Genomic DNA, 23,122 nt, shown 5'->3' on the forward strand with positions numbered 1-23,122 from the left:
ATCACACTGTGTACTGTACTGCCTGACTGACTGACTCTCTCTGCTTGCAAGAACATGAAAAGAGGAAGAAGACGACGAGGACGACGACCAAGCAGGCCCGGGAGAACAGATCGCACTGTTGGAGACACTGTTCGCAGGGTACCTACTTGTTCGATCTTGTTGCAGCAGCAGAGAGAGAGAAGATGAGATTTTTTTAAGACTGTAATGGCTAGATCAGCAGAGCAAAGAACAGCAATTAATTTTGATCAGGAGTAGGAGTACTACTCAAGTACGACCAGCTAAAATCAAAACGATCGAGTTCTTGATTTGAGAAGCTAGCTAGCTATCATATCATCATCACAAACAGCAGTAGTTGATTACACATGAAGTAGGGAGGAGAAGGCCGAAGAGATGAGGAGAGGAGAAAATTACCAGCAAATAGTAGTAGACGAGACGACGTGCGAGAGCGACCCAGTTGGGAAGAAACGATCAGGAAATAATCAACCTAATTAATTAGATGCAGTAGCAGCAGCAGCAGCAGTAGCAAGCATGGAGATTAATCCGTAGTTTTGCTAGTAGCAAGAGCAGCCTAGCTAGGGATCATAGTGGAGTGGAGTGGAGTAACTAGTGCATGCGTAGTAGGAGGCTAGCAGCTCGTTTTCCGGCGATCTTGGAGCAAGCTCGGCTCGGCTCAGGCGGCGGCGCCGGGAGGAGGCGGCGGCATGTGGTGGTGGTGGTGGAGGGCGCCGTTGGCGGCGTCGTCGTGCGCGGCGGCGGCGGAGGAGGGGTGGGGTGGCTTCTTGCGCTTCTTCTTCTCGTAGCTGACGCCGCGGGCGCGCGCCTGGTGCTCGCGGACCTCGCGGAGGTAGAGGCGGACGGCGCGGGCGCCGAAGGGGTTGTTCTCGGGGCGGCCGCCGTTCTCCTCGTAGGCGGCGCGGAGGCGGCCGACGAGGGCGTCGAGGCTGCCCCACGCCTGGCGGAGCGGGCACGGGCACGGCGCCGGCGGCGCCGGGTGGCCGAAGAAGGGGCACGCCGGCGCGTGCACCTTGGTCTTGCCGAACTGGTCCAGGTAGCGGAGGAACTCCAGGACGTGCGCGCCGCTGCACCGCGCCAGCGACAGCGGCGGCCGGTGGTTGCGGAGGTACTGCCCGAACGTGTTCCAGTCCCGCCGCTTCTGCGACTCGTACCTGCTCGGCGACGCCCCCGCCGCCGACGCCGACGCCGACGCCGACGTCGCCCCCGTCGCCATTCCCCCTCCTCCGCCGCCGCTGTCCGAGTGCGGGCTGTCCGGCGCCGCCGCGTGCGCCACGAACTCCATCGTCGATCTGCACAACACCACAAACACCACCACCACCACCACCACACCATAGCTGAGGAAGACGAACAGATATAGATCTATCTATCTGGGAATCAGTGCGCGCGCGCGCGTTCTTGAGAAGCCGTGGCGACGCCGACGCGCGCCCGCGCGCGCAGTGGTCCAAGAGAGAGAGAGAGAGTGGACGCGCGCCCGCGCGCGCGCGACGTGGGCGCGCGCGTGCGCGGCGTGGCGACGCCGCACCGCACCGCAGCCACTATAAATAGTTCTCTAGCTCCCAGATGCATCTGCACCAACAAATCGATCGAAACCGAAACCGAAAACGAAACTCACCTTAGCTAGCTCTCCGGCGAATTCACCGCCCCCCCAGCTCAGGTCTACTATCTTTCTTCGTCTTCTCCAGCGACGACGACGACGACGACGACCATATGCGCGCCGTGTCGCGGCGGCGGCGGCGGCGGCGAGCTGCAAAAGCGGAGGAGGAAGCTAGTAGCTGGGGGAGAAGGAGAAGAGGTATTAATTGGAGCAAGCAAGCGAGCGAGCGAGCGAGTGGAGGGGTGGAGGTGAAAGGTGATGTGACGTGAGCAAAAGCTGGGCGAGAAGGAGGCGATAGCGAGAGCGAGAGCGAGGAGAAGGGTAAATATATCGGTACGACGAGGGTTTTAAAAAAAAATTTACACGGCGGTGGTGGGCGGGCGGCGCCGGGGATCGATTGAGATTTCATGCGAGTTTTGCTCCGTTTTTGATGGATTTCATGCGAGTTTGCTCCCTTTTTTGATGGGATTCGATCGGTTCGGCGACGGAGCCGGAGGTGGTGGGGTGGGGAGTTTTGGGGTACGAGTGTTTTTCAAACTCGCTGAATTTCGTCGAATTCGGATCTAGTGCATACAGGTTAATTAAGGTGTTGTTCAGATTGGTATCATTTCAAAACATATTATTTTTTAAGCAAGATTGTCAAAGATATATACATTTTTGTTATTTATCAAACTTTTATACATACATAAGGAATCTTACCAAAACTTCGCAATATTAATATCAACTTATCAAAATTTAGATATTACTAATATTTGGTAATAAGGTTTATTATTTCGGCTATAATCTAAACACTACTTAGTCACAGTGATATGGATAAGATTATGGCGTACTGTAGCAGAATACTGTAGAAGAAAATCAGTCATTAGATCACAAAAACGCATGGCTGTGGTTGTGCAGAAGTTGTTGTATATTGTGAACATAATAGCAGCGGCGAAGTTCGTTCTCAATAGCATCTGGCCGACTGGATCTCAATTCGGTTTTGGGGTGGTTGTTTGGTATCTTACTGTAGCATGATGTTTCGTATATGGTGTTTGGAAAATGATACACGTACACAATTTTGTTATCCATCGGCATCTTCAAAAACTGATGTGCCACACCGTGCATTGAATTTTGATTTTGTTTTCATAACTGTCCACTAGTTCTGTCCAACAGTTGAGATCTTTGTTACTAAGCTCAGGGTTTAGTAAAGATTTTTCTAATACTATAAAAGCGGAGTAGTTCTCTCTTTCCACCCCTCTCTCACCAGTGCACGCGGCTCGGCTAATCACTAGATCTAATGTTTGTCGATTACTCTTCTAGCCCATATATGATACACCCTAGTTATATGGGCATGTCATGTTACAACATATATGCATGCTTCTACTGTTAAGAGCTCGTTCACTTTGATGGCATTTTCAACCATATCATTTTTAGCAAAGTTGCCAAAAAAAAATGTCTACGTTTAGTGTTGCCAAATTTGGTAAATGCATAAGAAATTCTGCTAAATTTTTGATAATATTACCATCTTTCCAAAATTTTGGTATTGCCAAAATTTGATAAGGTTTATTTTGACTACAATCTGAATAGGCCATAAGTAATCCAGTTATCACACGGTTGTCAGCTATTTCTTTGCCAATATTGTAAGTAGCAATTTTGAGGTATCTATGATATATAATAACACAAATGTTCGTTCAATAGTTTTGAAACAACCGGTTTACAAAGTCGGCTATCAAATTTTAACCTTAGGCAAGAATATTTTGCTTTCATCGGAATGAGTTGTGCTCCCTAGCTTGTTTGTAAAACACTAGAGAGCCTACTACTACTACCTGTTGGTGATAATAAGCACTGTAGTTGATGTGCTCCCTCTTGCTTGGGTCACGTTAGATTTCCATATGTTTCCGGTTTCTTTTTTGGCTAGGAATTGATTTTGGGGAAAAAAAATCCTGAAAGCTACTTGTTATATTTGTAGGTTTTATAGATACATGAAAGAAAATGTTTTGGCTTATCTAGAAATTGGAAATACTACTGTCGGGGCTCTTTTTTAAATGTAGAAATTTCGCAAGAAATTGTCCATTTTCAACTTCTGTGCTAAAAGAACTCTTGGTAGTAGTCATGAGTGTAACCTATAATTATCCCCTTCATATGTTTTTAACTGAAAAATCATCATATAGATCAAATTTTATGTATTTCAGACAGGTTTGTTCACAGGTCAAACTTTTCACTGGCACCATGAACTAAGCGGAGGTAGAAGCACACAATTATTGTGAAAACTACTGTCAATTATTAACATGTCGCTGTCCTACTATATATGTCAAGTAACAACTGTTTGTTCCCTACCTTAAATATTTCTACATATAGTATACTCCTTCTAAATTAATACTCCAACATAAACATACCCAAAAGTAGTGCCTAATTGTGGCGCAGATATATATGTGCATGCATACGATGCTCTTGTTTTATCCATCTGATGATTGGTCACCTAGATTTCTCTCCCGTGAACATGTACACACTGTGCCTGTGTGCGTGCCGGTAGTTTTGGGGTCACATTTAGTTCATTGGGTGTAAAGTTTTTTAAGTATATGAACACACATTTAAAGTATTAAACGTAGACTAATAACAAAATAAATTACAGATTCCACCTGTAAACTGCGAGATGAATTTATTAAGTCTAATTAATCCATTATTAGCAAATGTTTATTGTAATATCACATTGTCAAATTATGGCGTAATTAGGCTCAAAAGATTAGTCTGGTGATTTAAATGCAAACTGTGCAATTGGTTTTTTTCGTCCATATTTAATGCACCATACATATCTCTAAACATTTGATGTGACGAAAAAGTTGAAAGTTTGAAGAAAAAAATTTTGAATCAAAAACACGGCCAGTTGATTTTGGACGACAAACACACAAGCGCTAGCTTTCATCTATCGATCGTCAGGGGGCGCAGCAAAACCCCACAGCCACAGTGTTTCTTCGCTTGTGCACTCCGGGAGTTGGGTTCAGTGTGAGCGACACTGTTGCTGCTTTGACTGCAGGACGACGAGAGCTAAGCTAGCTAGGGCCGGGGAGCACGGGTGAGATGAATGAAATGAAGAGGAGGAGAGCGAGCTTGGATTGGGCGGGCCAATGGCGCTCGGGGCAAGTTGCGCTTACGGCGGCCAGGCGTACAGGAGATTTGCTGTGCTGCTACAGGGCACTTCTGCGGGGATTGTTCTCCATCGGTAGCTGGCTACGTACACTGCCCAATTAACAATAGCCAACTGCCCAATTAAAATACTTTGGTAATAAAGTAAGTGAAAATAATAATAATTCTAAATTTTTTTAATAAGACGAGTGATCAAACAGTGCAAGTAAAATGTCAAAATCCCTTATATTATGGGACGGAGAGAGTAGTATCTTAATTCACTCAGATAATACACATTCCGTTACATAATTTAAACTGCATTCATGGGTTTTTTATTCAATATTATCGTTCGTCTTATTTAAATATTTTTTATGGTTAGTATTATTATTTTTATTAGATGATAAAACATAAATAATGCTTGACTTAAATAAGATGCACAGTTAAATATTAGAAAAAAAACCAACAAATACACGTAAAATAAAATGGATGGAGTACTACATAAGGTATATGAGGCTAGCTCCATTTTGAAACACGGGAAAACCACATAAAGTTTGAAGGATTTAAATACTACTACTCTCCTATAAGACAATTTTCACTGAGACCCTTTGGATAAAGGATTACAGTAGGTACCTATAATTTCTTTGAAATTTCTATGGATAGATATTTCATTGCAATTTTAGAGGATCTGTAGCATAAACTCCAAACCTCCTTCAAAATTTTCCTTTCTTCCTAGCTACCTCTCAAATTCTTCAAATGATGTGTTTTGCCCGTGTTCAATTCAAATGGTTCTTATGTTGTTTTCCTATGATCTTTGTTGCTTAAAGATTCAAGGTGTGAAGACAGTCTCTAAGGTCTCCTTGGGGAGCAATAATTTTGTAAAGGAATTTAACGAATTGAAATCCTATGAGAAAATTTCCTTTGAGCCCTGTGGATTTTATGAATGGATTTCGAAATTTGGATTGAACGCACACATGCATACCATATCTGTTATCTGTATGAGCATCTCAGAAAGACTTGTCCAGTAAGTCTTGACATTAACGAAGTCATCACGGATGTCTGCCACTAAAAAAATAATTAGCCATAAATACGGGTACCCGTGTTAAGTCTAGAACTTGAATCTATGTGGACTTATTTCACTATAAAGAACCTAACCAATTAAATTAAGTTACATTCACTTCGCTTAAGGACATATAATTACACATACTGCCCTCTTCCCATCAAATATTTTAAGAACTTCTATTTTTATAAAGTAGTAGGTCATACTTCTATCTTTAAGGACTTACTTCTTCCGTTTCATATTATAAAACTTTCTAACATTGCCCACATTCATATATATGTTAATGAATCTAGACATATATACGTGTATAGATTCATTAGCATCTATATGAATGTGGACAATGCTAGAAAGTTTTATAATATGAAACGGAGGGAGTATATGGTAACCAACGAAACATCTCATTAAATTATTTTAGAAAGCAAGTTTTAGTAAAATTGGTTTGTCTTGAAACTTATAAGCTCAAACCAACAAGTTATAGTATCCGTAACAATGCCTTCGGTAGTTTTTTTTAGTACGGTGATAGCACCTTTAAAAAATCTTAGTGCTAGTATTATTATTCTTTTCCAATTTTGGATTTTTGGTTTCCGTTTGCACGCTCCATAAGTTCCTAAATAGTATGTTTCCTAAAATACTTATTTTAAAGCAACTTTTTAATTTGTAGTAATTTATTTATTTGTTTGTGTCCTTAAACATATACTACTCCGTTTAAAAAAAAATCCAATGATTGGATTTTTCTTTTTACCAAGGGGGTAGCTATCAAAAATCAGATAATTCATCTGTCCATTAATTTCAGCTATCTCAGAGGGTTATTATATATACTTCTTCTATCCATAAATTAAATATAAGCATTTAAAGTGTTTTAAAATTATCTATAAATATACAACCTCATAAATTAAATATAAGCATTTAAAGTGTTTTAAAATTATCTATAAATATACAACCTGCTATACGTACTACTCACGTCCTACTGTCTCACGTCTACCAATCACTGAGCTTGTTATCGTGCGGGCCAGACAAGCAACACCTACTTCCTCCGTCCTTAAAACCAACCTAGTACTAAATGTGACCCTAGTACACATATATCCAGATTCATCATATTAGAATATGTCATATCTAATTCTAAATTCGTTTTTTCTGGGATAGAGGGAGTATGCATTTAGCACATGCATACGGAATACTAGGTTGTAAGTTGTACATAAAGATTGGACGCATAGCAACTTTCATAAATATAAAGATTCATTGAATACCATTTGTACTATATAGGAGTATATCATTTCTCATTCTTATTTTTTTCATTTTAACCTGATCACTCTTCCACCCCAACCATTCTCACTAAAGTTTTTCACCTCATCCTTAATCTCTTTAAAATAAACCGGAAACTAGAAATACTCATATATATATATATTAAATTTGTTTGGTGCTCATATATATATATATATATATATATATATATATATATATATATATATATATATATATATAGATATATATATATATATATATATATATATATATATATATATATATATATATATATATATATATATATATATATATATATCGGGTGGAGGGAGGAGAAATAGTATTATCTTATTTATAAATATATATTAGTTTTTTAATGTCCCGTTAGTTAGGGCCTGTTTGGCACAGCTCCAGCTCCACCCCTCCTAGAGCTGGAGCTCAGCCAAACAGTTTCAGTTCCACCAAAACTGAGAGTGGAGTTGGGTGGAGCTCTCTCATAAAATATACTAGAGTTGTGGAGCTGGGTTTAGGCAGCTCCACAACTCCACTCCAGACTCAACTCCTGAAGCAATATTTAGGAGTTGGAGCTGTACCAAACAGACTATTAGACAATCGGTCTCGCTCTATATGATTCAGCTAGTGAAGTCTTTTATAATTTGTTTTCTCTCAGGAATACTTCGTCTTTGTTAATTAGCGCAGTTAGTGAATTACACATCACTCATTTTGCAAAAGTAAGAAAAAAGAATTACACAGCATATATCACTCGCAATTTTCTCCATCTTAGTCAGTCATTAATATTTTGACAGAATTATTGGTCGATGATATGACGCAAGTTGGTACTATACTCCAGCCGGCTGCTAGGGTTTTCCGGTTACTGGCCAACTCCAAGCCGCCATGGCGGCCCCCGCCATGAGAGATCGACAGTGACAGCTAGCTAGCTGGAGCTAGCACGCCGGCAACGGTGGCCCCCGCCGGCGACAGATGCATCCGCCGTTCCAGGACGCCGTACGTCTCGATCGATCGATCTCACTCCGGCGGCCGGTGACGAAGACGAAGGGCCGGTTCAAGTTGAACCAAACTGATTACTACTATTACACTGAAAACTGACGCACACGTGATATGGATCCGGCCACGAAGAAATTAATCGCGTTACAAACGGACAAATTTTCCTACATTGATAATTAAGTACTAGTACGTACAGGGTTGTTTATTTAGTTGCGCTGTTAGTTTAATTTGCTGCTTAATTATTAATTAATCGTCACACGTGGCTGTTCCTCTTGTCTCTTGTGACGACTGATCTACTACTAGCAACGTAGCTAGCGAGGCCATTCCCAATTCAAAATACTAGACACAGACTGTGTTCCCTGAAATTGGAGAGAAGGTTAGAGAAAGTTAATAGTTTGGAAAAAAAGTTAGGAGTTTATGTGAGTAGGAAAGTTTTGGATGTGATGTGATGTGATGGAAAGTTGGAAGTTTAGGAGAAGTTTGGTGTGAACTAACATACCATAGTTTCCATAAACTTTACATCATCAAAAAAAACTATCACTAGATACTACTCTTTCAATGCAAACACCACTTTTTTATATTTAAATTTAATAATACTACTTATCTCATATGATATGTAGAAACTATGTCTCATACAAGACCTAGTTTTCTTCTCTTTTCTCATTTATTCATTTGTCACATCATCTTTCATCGGTAGCAGCTTATTTAATGCTATGGTCACCATTCTAGTCATTAGGTTGGGAATGAGGGTGTGTTCAGTTCACGTCAAAATTGAAGGTTTGATTGAAATTGAAGTAATGTGACGGAAAAGTTAGAAGTTTGTGTGTGTAGGCTGAGTTTCCAAACTTTATCTTCCAACTTTTAACTTTTCAACTTTTCCATCACATCGTTTCAATTTCAATAAACTTCTAATTTTATCGTAAACTAAATATACCTAAAATTTTGATGTGATGGAAATGTTAAAAGTTCGAAGAAACTGTTGGAACTAAACCAGGCCTGACCTGATATGACTTGATTTGCAGGCGCTCCTGACCTGATGCAACGTACCTGCTCCAATTAAATGCAAACAGTGTTCGTACTTCGTACTACTACGATCCCATCAGCTGGTAGGAGTACCGGCCCGTTGTTTGCAATACTCCCCTCCGAACAAAATAACTTGTACTATTTTTTTCCTTAAAATATAGCAACTTGAAATTAAATAGGACAAATCCTAATCAAATAAATATGGCTAAGAGAGTGTGTAGATTCGTTAAACTATCGGCCATTATCTTTTCGCTTATGCTTATTAAGTCAAAATTTAAACTTTCGACCCTAAAATTAGAGTTGATGTAGGGGAGTTTTCATCGAAATTTATTTTTTAGCCTTTACTTTTATGTCGCTAAGAATACATATATAAAATTTTTATTCACAAATTAATTTTTTTGTTTGCAAATATATCGTTTCGCTTATTTGCTGAATAAGCGAAACGATGGAGCCATATGATATGTTTCATCCAGTACTATATTGTTATATTTTGGGACGAAGGTAATAACTTTTTTTTACAGAGAGAGTATGTTATTGTGTATTTCCCTCGTTTCATAACAACAAACCTACGTAATGTAACACATCCTTTACATCATAGTGCTATGAATTTAGATAACAATTTATTCACATTTATAGTATTATGATGTGCGACATCTTATATCATTTATTTTTTATGGGACGAAGGGAGTGTGCTAAATTAAACACAACATGTCTCAAAACATATCTATATAGCGTTTGATTTATGCACGGAGTATATAAAGTGAAGTGGTGGATGGTTAAAATTTGTTGAGATGAGAAGTTTTTTTTTTGTCGACCAGACGGTGTGATAATTCATTGTATAGAGTAGGAAAAAAATTACAGAGCAGATAAGAAAGAAAGAAAGAAATGATAAAGATAGCTGCTACTTCTATAGAACCTAGTTCCATGTACTCCCTCCGTCCCATAAAAAATTAACCTAATACCGAATGTGCACAATCTAGTCCTACGAATCTGGACATACATCTGTATTTATAGGACTCACTAGGACGTGTTACATTCGGTCCTAAATTCATTTTTTATGGAACGGGGGAGTTCCTCGGAGCCCGAAATTAAATACTGATTTAAAAATGTTTTTACTAATATTTGTGTACTAATTTGAAACTTACGTTTGGAAAAATATGCGATAAATTTGTCTCTCGATCGACTCTCAAGGTTATTGCTAAAAAAAAATTTTGGTACTAGTAAAGCTATACACCAATATTCCAGTACTTCGGAAGCTAATCTTTATATTGCTGACTTGGAAAATAGTAGTAGTATGATTCATCAGAATCTAGCTGCATCCGACTGCATGTAGCAGTAATATATATTTTCTTCATGTAATAATATAATTTTTCTCATGGATTATCTTGAAATGGGACAAAGGAATGTTTCCTACTGTTCCTTTCTAAGTTGGCGCGTTCCATTTGACTTCACGCTGCATATACGCTCTTTCTCGAGGACAACCAGTTGAATAGTAGTAATACTCCTGTCGTGAAATTGTACTCTTGATTAAACTAATCCAGTATATTAACCATGTTAACCACTGCTAGTTAAATAAATCAAGAGACGTTAGACGAATAACAGTAACAAGCAGTACAGACGCAAGCAATCTCTCTCCCCATTTCAAGTTCCAACGCCAGCTAGCTGTAGAAATTCTATGCATATGGCTGTATTCTCTCCAGTGGTAAAAAGAAGGGGAACGAGATATCGCCGTCCAAATTAAATTGCATTGGTTTTGGCCATATGTGCAAATTATAGTTGGAAGTAACAAAAACTACGAGTAAAATTCTTACAGTACTATAAACGGACTTAGGTTACGTTGGAGAGTGTTGGAGAGGAGGAGAAAGGAGCTGATTGGAAAATACGTAATATGAGGTTAGCCACTAGTATATAATTAATTGATTATTTAATTATCTTAAAGTTAAAAATGATTAATATGATTTTTAAAATAACTATTTATAGAAATATTTTTGAAAAAAATATATGGTTTAGCAGTTTAGGAAGTGAAGTGCGTGAAAAACGAAGGACATATTTCTCCCCATTGTGCTTCAAATGGACACGCTCTTAGTGTAGCTCGGCCCGTTACTAGTTTCCGTTTATGGAGAAACCTGCAATCCGGATTTAAGTTATAGGCTTAGTACATGATGTGCTTGTATTTACGACTAATTTTTTTTTTCTAAACAACGAACATGTTGATAACAAGGTAGTAATTTTGATGACTCATCGAAAACAATATGTTAGCCTAGTCATTAAAGTTGATTGTGAAGGTAGTTGTGAAGGTTTTCAAGTACCGAGTTTGATTTGTGAAGTTGAGAACCTTTCCCTCCTAGATGTAAAACGAAATAGCTCTTTAGCACATAATTAATTAAACATTAGCTAAAAAACTTGAAAACTAAATTAGTATGATTTTTTAAAAAAACAAATCATTTAATAGCTCAAAAAGCGTGCACGTAAAAAGTTGAAGGTGAGGTTAGGAAAAGTCATCCCCGAACTCTACCTAATTTTTTTCTTCAGCAATAATAAAAATTGCAGATTTTAGCAACTAACAAATACCACTTTATTCATAAGGATAACATCACAGTTCACATATCACTTTGTCTCATACTTTGAGACAATTTCCAGGTAATTTTTCAGAAATTTTCTGACCGATTCGGCTTCCTGACAATGGGTAGTGGCCTTGTTGTATTTGTTTCAGTTTTCGACAAAAAAAGTTTCAAATTTGTTTTCGCTTCCGAAAATTTTCAAACAATGCTTTCCGTTTCTTACAAGAAAACATAGATATTTTTATAGTTCCAATTTGTCTTACTACCTTCGTCCCAAAATAAATTTATTTTTCACCCATTCCACACATAGCAATACAAAACCAAAAAAGACTAAAATACCCCTACTTTATCAAATCATAATATAATTATTCCTCATTTTATCTTCTCTCAATACAACTAATCCCTACTTTCACAAATTGCAATGCAATGGTTGCTCTAAAAATGAATTTATTTTAAGACAAACGAAAGGAGCTAAAAATTAATTTAATATGAGACGGAGAAAGTATATATCTATTTCTCTACCTACTTACTCACCTCACCCAATCACAATTTTCCATCATTCAATTCCATCTCCTTTGGCCCCCATCTTTTGCCCTACAACTAATAAGCCGTTACCAAATTTGATTTTTAAAACTTGATTTTGATGGTCTTTTTTTAATCAAAGTTTATATTTCACCTTTGGCTTTTAAATCACTAAGAGCACATATAAAGTTTTATCTATAAATTACTCTTATTGTTAATAAATCGTACGGCTTATAATCAATCTTAGGCGAATCGATAACACAACCCTTCATCAATTTTCATAAAAACCTCTAAAATTATTTATATTTAGAGACAAGTGAGTACTCTTTCTGTTTCATAAAAAAAACAACTTTTAGCCGGGAAACCAAAAATTAGTTTTGCAGGGGACAAGGGGAGTACTCCCTTCGTAAAAAAAAATGTCAATCTCGCACTATAATGTGGCATATTTTAGTACAACGAATCTGATATAGTATGTTCAGATTCATTATATTAGGATATATCGTATCCTAGTGCGGGTTTGGTTTTTTAGGATGCGGTAGATTTTAAGATGGCATGAGTGCCGCGTCTTTTCTATCTTGTTCGTTCAATAGTCTGACAACTCTACTAAAACACTGTTCTTTCTAGGTTCATGGAGGTATGGAATATTCGCATTACACTTATAAAAAAATGATTTACTAAAAAAATTCTATAAATTAATAATGTAAAATTATTTAGATAACGTACTTTTCACCTACTATTTGCTAATATTATAATCTATAAATTTTAATCAATCCAGCACACAGGCTCAAAATCAGTAACCAATAACCATTAACACGAATCACCTCATCGCACGTTTAACATCAGACCGCATTGAAAAATTACCATTTGCAGGAATACATAATTTCACACCAGAATTGCACATCAACCAGCCACGAAAAGGACTCTTTGTGAGCTTGAGGAAAGGGAAGTGTGCCGACTCTTTGGGCTCCTTGGCTCCACACACCCACGTGAGATCGATGGGGACCTTTGCACAGATTTTTCCTCGCCGGAGAGGTAGCTATCTCCTCCTCCTGTTTCTTCCAAATTCATCTTCCACGACATTGCCAACCAAAGTTCAATGAACATGCATGGACGATGTCACCGTGCAGATACAGTGCTCTCCTTTTCGTGGACGTATACAAAAGCAGATCACCGTTATAGTATATCTGCGTCTTCGTGTCGCGACGACACTTCCCAAGACATAATATCTGAGCCTTATAAATTTTCGGAGGAAATAGTTTTTGTCCTCATGGATAGGGAACATTTCATAGGCATATCACATCGGATCAAATAATTAGGAGGTGCATATAGACATATGGACAACATATTCATTTAATTAAGGAGGATATTTTGTAGGTCATGGTATGAAGTACTCCCCCGTCCCTAAATATAAGATATTTTAATTGGATGCGACACATTCTAGTGCAACGTATTTGGACAGTATATAGCTGTGTTCGGAACTGCTGCTTCCCAGCTCCACCATCTCGTCTTCCGCGTGCACGTTTTTTAAACTGCTAAACAGTGTGTTCTTTGCAAAAAGTTTCTATACGAAAGTTGCTTTAAAAAATCATATTGATTTATTTTTGAAAAAAATTAATATTTAATTAATCACGTGCTAATGAGCCGCTTCGTTTTCCGTACGCACTGTGTGCTTGTTGGGAACCCATGGTTCTGAACACACTTATAGACCTTATTATCACGGTAATATTCAGGGTTTGCCACCTATGGTGGATTTTTAGTTTTTTTTAACCTTTTAGTTTTTAATTTAAAAAATACACTATCCTGAAACTTATTTCTAAATCTGAACTTTTTTCCACGCCACTCCACCAGATGTGGCAAAACAACATTGTCATGTCACGCACAATAGACATGCTAGCGTTGTTTTGCCACATCAACTTAGGCTGTGTTCGGCACCCCTTTTTACTAACTCATCTCCCTCGTTTTTCGCGCACACGCTTTTCAAACTGCTAAACGGTGAGTTTTTGCAAAAAATTTTCTATACGAAAGTTGCTTAAAAAAATCAAATTAGTCCATTTTTGAAAAAAAGCTAATACTTAATTAATCACGTGTTAATGGATCACTCCGTTTTTCGTGCATACTTGTCCGGTTGGGAAACTGATGCCAAACACAGCCTTAGCTGGTGTAACGAAGAATAACGCTATCACGCTAAAGAGGTAGCTATGGAAAAATTGTTCCACCATGCTAGCAAGAATGTCATGGTTAAAAGGTTTAGATTTAAAAATAAGTTTTTAGAATATAGTTTTAAAATGAAAAATGATAAAAAAAAGATTAAAAAATTTCTCGTATGGTGGCGTTTCATGATTCTTGGTTCCATGTATCTATGGTATCTATGACATATGGGTACTAATCCCACAAGGCATAAACACATTAATTATAGGGTTCGGAGCTTTATGTACAACCTCTAAATCCACAGCTTTAACTTGTGAGGAAGGATTAAAAAGAAGTATAATCAGGCACTTTATGTACAACCTCTAAATCCACAGCTTTAACTTAGTGATTTCATCATCTCCGTTACTATGTCTGGGAAAGACAGACAACTTATAATCAGGCCAAGAAAATTAAGAATAAAAATAAAGAGGGTTAAGTCGGTACGAGTTGTAAGATGAATTATATTTAAAGAAACAAACTCATATAAATTGTGCGTATTTTGCAAAGCGAGTGTATTCAGTTAGATTCCTTATGGTGTAACCAGCTCACCCAATTTTAAGATTTTAGATTTGATATGGGTGTTCGCGTTTATGATTAATTATTCTTTTAGTGATAGACCCATCGATGTACCGAACTAGTCAGTTTCAAGATATACTGAACTAATCTTTCGGAGTATTTTTTTTTATTTTTTAGACTTTTTGTTTTTTTAATTTTATTAATAGTCTTTTCCAAAAAGTATGACCCTGGCGTGGCCAAAAGGTTCAGTTTTCGAAAATATTTTTTTGAAACCATCTATAAAAAAAATTTTCAAGAAAAACCTCTTTCAGATGTGCTCATAGGATAGGATAGAGTATGCATGTGTGCTTGCATTGTGTTTTTTTTAAAAAAAGAAAATATTGTACGTATTTTTCATTTTAATGGGAACCAGAATAGGAGTACGAGTGTACAACCTCCACTAGACAAGGGAGGACCGAAGTACTTAAACCAAGTGCATATAGGGGTTGAGAAGGACCAAAGGCTAGGCGCTTAGGTTGATGGAGAGGCTTCAGAGTGCCACCCGCGTGCCATTTTGTCGGTGAAGCGTACTATTTGCGTTGCCAGAAAATGGTGACCACGGTGCCATGCAAAATCGTCAATCTAGTATATAGATGTCTCATTCTCACGCATTCATCAGACATGTGCGTGGATGCATGTTAAGCTTCTCAATTTGTCGTGTGGAAGACTGAAAAGAAATTAAACTCAGCAGATTTTATGGCAATTCTGCTTGGAGGGCTTTTCTTTTTTCTTTTTTGGCTGCATAAGACAAGACAAGGAAGATACACCACCGATATAGTGAAAAGTAATTTTAGGATAAGACTTTTTTACACTTGTACTCGTGGCGGTTAAAAAGTCAAGGCTGAGTTTCAAATTCGACAAAGGAAACCATAATTAATTCTAAAGTTCAAAATTAGCAATGGCTTTTAAGCTCAAACAAACGGGGCAACTCTATTACGATCCTTGATTGGGAGTACTTGGTAGATATATGCAAAAATGAAGGAAGAAGGAAAAAAAACATGGTGGATGGTTGCGGGAGCAGAGTAGTACAGTTTCTATTTTACAGCTCGAGCTCATCCTAAAAACCTCTGTATAGTTGTAGCTGCAGTTTTTCTAAAATATTTTTTACTACTATATTCAATAAAATTGACATATTTTGTGTTAGTTCGTTAAAAAATGCATGTGCTTGTACGATACTGTGAAATAGGATAAATTAGTTCATGCAAAACTGTATTTGTGCAGGTGGTATAGTTTGCTTACATACCTAGCTTCTCTTTGTTTAACTTGGAGTATTTGTTGGAAGTAGGAACTGCAACCGGATCTGGGGCAACAAATAGTATAGCAGACCTTTGCTCTCATAGATTCTGACAAAGACATTTACAAGCATTTCCTTCCAATTTACGATGCCGCAGCAGGAATCCACAACTTCTATTCCGGTACAAAACAATTTACTTTGATTTCATTTTGTTTCTTTCGAGATGGTTGGCCACGTGTTCATCCTGTTTATTTCTGCAAAATAAGGGCTCAACAGGTACTCCATAAAATATGAAAATAGCACCAACCAAGACCCATATCATCAGGACAATGACAACACAACAGCATTTCTTAAATTAATTAACATCGCAAATAGTTCTTTGTTCCATGTGCTTGTGCTCTCGTGTGTCCCAGCACTACGCCCATGTTCTGATCGTTCGAAGAGGACAAGGATACCACTACAACGGTAGCTTCAAAACGCATGAGACAAGATGAAAAAGCGTTTGATTAAGCATGTTAACGTACGTGCGTGTGTGTGCTGTGCGAGCATGGAATTTGCTCGGTTTTAGTGTAAGCTCCTCGGTTATTGCAGCTTAAGAGAAAAGGACTAATCAGGGTGTTGTTAAATGCTGAGATGAGTACCTGTGAATCGTGTGAGATGCTGAAGCCAACAAACAAAACGGGACGGACATGCACCGGTCAAGAATCTTGAATTTGGGGTTTCAAAAATTGGCATCGAACAGAACAATTGGAGATGGTGTGTGGTGCATGTACGAAGCAGCAGCATTGAAAAACACCACTGGGGAGAAGATGTGTTTGCTGGGTGATATTCTCAGTTGAAGTAGTGGCCGTTCTACAGCCTGACATGAAAGCTGTAAATGTTAGTAGGTCCCAAGCATTATTAGATGACACTAAAAGTACGAACTAAAATTTGGGAGGCAAGCAGCACAGCTTAAAAGCCAAAAGTACACACTTTTCTTATCTAAAAAGTACTAAATGTATGGAACATTTCCAGTTATTTGACAGATGCTGTAAAACAGTGGTCAAATTTCTAAAACTTTGAATGCTCTGTTGGAAAAACATATATATATCTATAAATGCATTATGCAAATGATAGGATATTAGTGATTGACTTCCATACTTCCATATTGTTACTTTGCTCGTACAGGGAAAAAAACTCAAACGTGTGTACCAGCACTAAATCAATTGTCAATGTGTCTAAAAAGTCAACATAAGAAAAAAGGAGGTATAGTGGAAGCATACAGAGCAAAACAAATATGTGTGCTGACTAGTATCTGCTACATCACTACGTATTTGTATGAGATCAGATTGGTAGGTAGACTGTTTAACCTTCCCAAATATCCTGTTCATTTCCAGGACTGGATTAGATGCCGATTTCTCATGCCAATTCCAGATTTATTTGGCCATTAAAAAATGGCATCATCCCTTGGATGTGGAGAGTGAGAGAGGAGGCATTGTACCTTAGTTTTGATTAACTAAAGCAAAAGAGGTTCCATGATCAAGTAGGCAGATTCCATAAGGACGTTGTAATTCATAACTCACCAACACAGAGTAATTGTTCAGTTGCAGCTTGCCAGTAAATATACAAGGAACTTGCAAGCAGATTGCAAACTCAAGGAAACTTCTAGGAAAATTGCAGTTAACTTTTTGCTGGAACAACTCACTAGAACTAGATTTTCAGCATCGTCAGGTTTCATGTGACACATTGCTTTGTTAGCTGTCTGTCTCTTGCATGCTAAATTTCAGTTTCAAAACATTGGATAGAACATCTTATCAGTAGCTGCAAAATTTTCCAGATGTAAGAACGATGTAAAACATGCAAGAACAGTGCACTTATATAGTTGATGGGCTCTCATATTCCATAGCAGAATAGGCTCAACTTATCGACCATGGCCCTCATGAAGACAGGTTTATCAAGATTGCAATGCCAAGGGGTGATCCAACACAATTACACAAGTTGCTATCGATAGTACGACGCCAATATGCAAAGCAAAACAGATGAAGCTGTAGTCACAATCAATTCCTGGAATAAGATAGCCACCAATTAGTTTTACTTCACCTGAAAACAACAGCAACAATATTCACTAGCATTCTTCCATTACATGTTCTCCACCAGAAAAACAGATTGCACTTATTGCTTACTCCAGTATTCTTATTAGAGTTTTTAACTTTTAGCCTCCAGCGAAAAAATATTATTTTCAGGAGGCTTGTCTGTCTTTTTAAAAAAACTAACAACTTTCCAGTTTCTACTTTATGACAGAAGTGAAATTTTTTAAGTGTGTAACTTAGCAAATGGGAGAAAATTTAAGTGTGGAACTTATCAGCTTAATGGCCTCATCTTTTCGCTTATGCTTATGCTTATCAGTCAAAATTTGAATTTTCAAACTTAAATTTGGATTTGATTTTGGGGTTTTTTTTAACGAAGTTTATTTTTCAGCCTTTGCTTTTAGATCGCTAAGAACACGTATATAAAAGTTCTATTCACACATTATTTTTCGTTTGCAAATATGCCGTTTCGCTTATTCCCCGAATAAGCGAAACAATGGGGCTGTAAATGTGATCTTGGTAACAAGAATGAATATAAAAATGTGGCACTCTGATCCAATAAAATAATCCCAAACAACATCAGATATGCTCAAGCATAACATACCTGGAAGTTATAAACAACAGATGGAATATACTGCCCAAGAAACTGAGAAAAATTGGCTAGCCCAGTGTAGCCCTGAAAAGGATAAAACATTAGGGTGAGGATACGAATACTGAGAAACAGTAGAGAAAACTGGCAGATAAACCAATAGTTTAGCATCTAGATAGCACTGTATCCGAACAACCCACTAACCAGGGATACAGCAAGTATTGATCCAAGTACCAAACATAAACTACGGAGTACTCGTTTTGCCATGTGTATGCCACGACCTTCAACCTCACCATACTCCTGCCACAAACATTTTATTTCAATATTATATTTAACAATTAAGACTACAAATAATAAATGTAGCGCACCAGCACAGATACAAGGATAAATGGTTTAATATTCCAAACTTTGGACAATATCTACTTGTTCCGAACGATGCATCATTTAATATATTATTTTTGAACCTAACAGCAGGAGGGCTGCCGCTTTGTATTAATTAGCATGCAAGAAACAAAGAGCAAATCCTTTTAAAGACTTTAGAAAACAAACGCATACTGACTACCCGGTAAACAAAAGCTCTAAGCAGGACGCAGCCACCCAAGAGCAGGCATGTACACCCCTCGTCTTTAATTTTGTGAGCAGGGGCTGACAGAGTCAATCGACATTTTTTTTAAAAAAAAAAAGTTGATACAGGCATCATTTGGTTAAACTTGTTGTATATGTAGTTTTGTGATTTTTTCTCTGGAAGCTTCACCACTTCTGTATTGCTATCGTTATTTACATATACATGAGTAGATGGGCCTCTAGCTAATGGGCCAGCACACAAACACACACACACACTATTCTATTTACAGCCCAACAGTATACACATCCATCTTTAGAGTAAAATGTGTATCTTCATGACTAAAAGAAATTGTAGCAAACTCAAAAGAAGGGTACCCTCATGCAATGCTTTCCCCAATCAAGGGGATGCCACATTATCTATCCGGAACATTAGCTAGACTTCTTCTGTGATTCTGTCAAGCTGAACTGCAAAGCTAAAAACTAGTGACCAAGTAATCTAAGATCCTTAATACAAGACAAGTATGCACTTATGTAACTTTGTAACTAAAAAAGGAGCCACATATATCAAATATATGCATTCCCAACTCATGAAAAGTAAGAATTCCATCCCATCTAATAGCTCCATTTCCCTAGTGTACCTTTTGCTCTTATCATATCTGAACTACAATAGAGTAAAGCAAACTGAACCAATTTGATTATTTGATATGCCATTCCTGTAAGTGCAGGGATTCCATAGAAAATGAAAAGGGAACAGCAAATAAAATTATTTAGTAAACCGCCTCACATTGTATATAGGAGTGCTAGCTGACTCGGTAGCCTTCAGTTTGTCAAGTATTCGATAGAAATAGGCAAAACACAAAAACTGCATGGGCTTCCAGTCTGCATGGCCCATGGTAGATATATACATGATCTGCAAAAAAAAGGATAAAAAAATGTCCATTAATAAAGTACCTTTTCTCCATATACAAAATGACTTGCCCAAGATAGGAAGTTTGGCAAGCTGATGATTAAAAAAATCCTATGTGAAATAATGCTGAAATTCAAATTATTTTCTATTGTGTAATTTCAAGTTTAACACCAATGCATATAACAATGTTGAGTACAGAGGAACAATCCACTGGGATTCATAAAACATTGTGTTTGATTAAAAACAGTAATTATTAACATTTCAATGTGGTACTTGGGATGATACAGAAAATAATTTTCTTACAAATGTTGCTGATATTGCCATATTAATGCGCAGGTCCTTCCCAGTGGATCTTGAGTATCTGCAAGATGATCATGAAATGGCAATAGCATAGCACTAAAGCTAACAAAGAAGTGGATAGGTGTTAATGTGTGATGATATTTCCAGTGGCCCAGAGTTTTAATATTTGGAACTAACATGTGAATAATCAACAGTTATGCTAAAGAAAAGTTAAAATTTAAAAACAATAAGGGCATGAGCATTGGATCATCAAGTTTTGCTAGAGAACTGCATTAAGTAACAAGGATGCCCAATTCATGGATGCAGGATTGCAGTCAAGAATTAAGTCTGTTAAGTCTCCTAAGATTCATAGTGTATAGATGCATTGGAAAACAAAATGTACACAGTATATATTGAAGAAGCACATGAAGAGATTGGTTACAAAATGTGAACTGTAAGGTACCTAGGCCCCCAAGGAACCACTGGTTGATTATCAGCATATTTAATGTCCTTTGACACCTAATGTTCAGAAAGAGAACTGAATAATCAGTGAAAGAAAACATCAGAATAGAGAATTATCATGAGACTCATTTCATTATTAGCCATATGTTGGAAGGATCCTCTTAAACATGGCAACCGACAGAGGTCTCATGAAGTTCACTCCAGTAAGGAGACTAGAAGAGTCGATGCAAGATAAGTCATCTAAGATCTCCGTCAAATTCACCATGCTAAGGTAACCATCAAGCTTAATAGCAGGCAATGCGTTGCTTGGTTAGATATCTCTGCATCTCAAACTACGTCGCTCAACAGTAAATATCAGTATGTGTTTATTTTAGCATGAAGGAATTTAACCAAGGAGTACCAAACGAATGGTAACAGTCTGTTACCATATACAGAACAAATCAGTTTTGCAATTACAAATCAATTTTGTGAATATGAATCCTCATATCTAACTCTAATTGGATACATATGCCAAATTGCCGATTGCATGGGATTGAACAGTGCTACCGTAAACGGTGGAGCACATACAAAAAAAGGGCAGTAACGCGCAAGTGCAAACTTTGTTGCTGTAGACCATGCATCATCAATGTGACAAGGAAATAATAGTAGAGAGTAACCTGGATTGATCCATATGCCACCCCATTCTTCCGGTTCTGAAGCTGCTCCATCATGACCATATCGTATGCCCTCTCTAACTGAAATTCGACAAAACTCCATCACTCATCAATACATTAACAACACAACAGTAACCAAATTCTGAACCCCCATGACCCAAAACCACCTTGAACAGGTGCTCGGCATCTTTGTTGCTCTCGGCATCCTTTCGCCTCCGCTTATAGGCCATCTTCACCTGGTCGAACCCATCAAGTGGACTGATCCCCAAAATCTAACAAACAGGGACCAACCATCACAACAAGACCAGGAGCCACATCCAATCACTGAATCACCTGATCACCAACGAAGGCTGATCCTAAACATGAACATAGCCACTCCCAATAACCCAATCATTCTACCTCGTATGGATTCTCACTGTCCCCGGCGCCAAACTGCGCGCTCCCCGCCGCCGCCGATGCAGCCGCAACAACACCACCTCCACCGCGCTTCGCCGGCACCGCAGATAACCTGTTTCTTTTTCCTCATCGTGATTTACCGTGAATTAACAGCTGCTTGTAAAAAAAAAAAAAAGCAAACCCCCACCGACAACTAATAAAGTGTGCGAAACCGACGAACTCTACCAACATTGGGCTACGATTTCACGAGGCACGGAACCAATTATCCCAACAACGCGGGCGTAATTTACCTAGCGGGGCGCGCGACGACAATGGGGGCAACCCAATGAGGCAGGAAGACGTGGCGAGGGGAGGAGGAGGAGAGACTCCGGCGGAGGAAGAGGCTCGCAGCCGCCGTAGCGGATGCGGGCGCCGCCGTCGACATTGGGGAGAAGGTGAGGGGGCACCGGTGGTGGGGGGGTAACGGCTAGCGGCGGAGGCGACTAGGCGAAGGCGGTGGCGGTGGTGGCGTCGCCATGGGAGGGGAGGGGAGGGGAGGTGGCGTGCGCTATCTGCGGCGATCGGAAGAAGGAAGAGAGTGTGGAGGAGTTAGTGGGCCGAGCGGGATGGATGGGCCTGATTGAGCCTTAGCTGGACTTTTAGGCCGTTTGTGTTCGGTTTTCATGGGATTTCAGATTGTGCTTTTGTTGTGATGGAGGTGAATAGTTAAACGATTTTGCTATATCTCTATATATCTCACTTGAAAGATTTTCTTTCTTATCTCTCACTTGATTTTCTCACTCAAATTACTTCCGCAAGTTTTTTTTTGCACTCAAAACTTTCAGATTTGTGCATAAAGGGAAAATTTTGCTAGAAAGAAATTTTCACACATGGGACGTGTAAGATTTACGTGCTAGCTAACGAAACCATAGCTGAATGTATGTTTTACTAGTAAGTTATATCATGGTTACAATATAATTACAATGTAGTTACAATGTATAAATTATATTTCAATTATATTATAGTTATATATGAAAGTTTTTGACTAAAAAATTTGCGGCAGTTTTTAAGATACTCCCTAAATGTATCTTAAAAAGTTACTGTTGTCATATATTAAAAATGGTGAGAGT

The 23,122-nt window shown here is 38.4% G+C and overlaps 2 protein-coding genes across 5 annotated transcripts; both read right to left on the reverse strand.

The window, feature by feature from the left end:
* Positions 1–219: 219 nt before the first annotated feature.
* On the reverse strand, positions 220–1,930 carry LOC127753530 (protein G1-like5). The gene is made up of 2 exons (XM_052279016.1): positions 1,628–1,930; positions 220–1,304 (listed from the first exon to the last, which is right to left on the reverse strand). Exon 2 carries the CDS (start codon positions 1,295–1,297, stop codon positions 671–673), a length of 627 nt encoding a protein of 208 aa, XP_052134976.1. The 5' UTR covers positions 1,298–1,304; positions 1,628–1,930; the 3' UTR covers positions 220–670.
* A 13,141-nt stretch (positions 1,931–15,071) lies between these two features.
* LOC127753474 (protein CHLOROPLAST J-LIKE DOMAIN 1, chloroplastic-like) lies at positions 15,072–22,572 on the reverse strand. 4 transcript variants are annotated; one of them, XR_008012565.1, is made up of 12 exons: positions 22,304–22,569; positions 22,017–22,131; positions 21,785–21,889; positions 21,621–21,698; positions 20,966–21,021; positions 20,527–20,584; positions 20,101–20,226; positions 18,957–19,052; positions 18,768–18,839; positions 17,782–18,140; positions 16,739–16,956; positions 15,072–16,351 (listed from the first exon to the last, which is right to left on the reverse strand). XR_008012565.1 is itself a non-coding variant. In XM_052278958.1 (10 exons), exons 1-10 carry the CDS (start codon positions 22,435–22,437, stop codon positions 18,168–18,170), a joined length of 849 nt encoding a protein of 282 aa, XP_052134918.1. In that variant the 5' UTR covers positions 22,438–22,572; the 3' UTR covers positions 16,985–18,167. The 4 variants fall into 4 exon arrangements, 3 of the variants coding, with proteins under 3 accessions (XP_052134918.1, XP_052134915.1, XP_052134917.1); XM_052278958.1 differs by lacking the exons at positions 15,072–16,351; positions 16,739–16,956 and having other exon boundaries at positions 16,985–18,176; positions 22,304–22,572; XM_052278955.1 differs by lacking the exons at positions 15,072–16,351; positions 16,739–16,956 and having other exon boundaries at positions 16,999–18,140.
* Positions 22,573–23,122: the final 550 nt, after the last annotated feature.

Source organism: Oryza glaberrima, chromosome 10, assembly GCF_000147395.1.
Source record: "Oryza glaberrima chromosome 10, OglaRS2, whole genome shotgun sequence".
Classification (NCBI taxonomy): domain Eukaryota; kingdom Viridiplantae; phylum Streptophyta; class Magnoliopsida; order Poales; family Poaceae; genus Oryza; species Oryza glaberrima.

What these genes read in the sequence shown, in the direction of transcription:
- LOC127753530 (XM_052279016.1), bottom strand. Translation starts at nt 1,297, where the DNA reads ATGGAGTTCGTGGCGCACGCGGCGGCGCCGGACAGCCCGCACTCGGAC.
- LOC127753474 (XM_052278955.1), bottom strand. Translation starts at nt 22,437, where the DNA reads ATGTCGACGGCGGCGCCCGCATCCGCTACGGCGGCTGCGAGCCTCTTC. An exon ending in GTCGTCGCGCGCCCCGCTAG is followed by an intron (nt 22,132 to 22,303) that starts GTAAATTACGCC and finishes ATGAGGAAAAAG; the next exon opens with AAACAGGTTATCTGCGGTGC. An exon ending in ACAGTGAGAATCCATACGAG is followed by an intron (nt 21,890 to 22,016) that starts GTAGAATGATTG and finishes CCTGTTTGTTAG; the next exon opens with ATTTTGGGGATCAGTCCACT.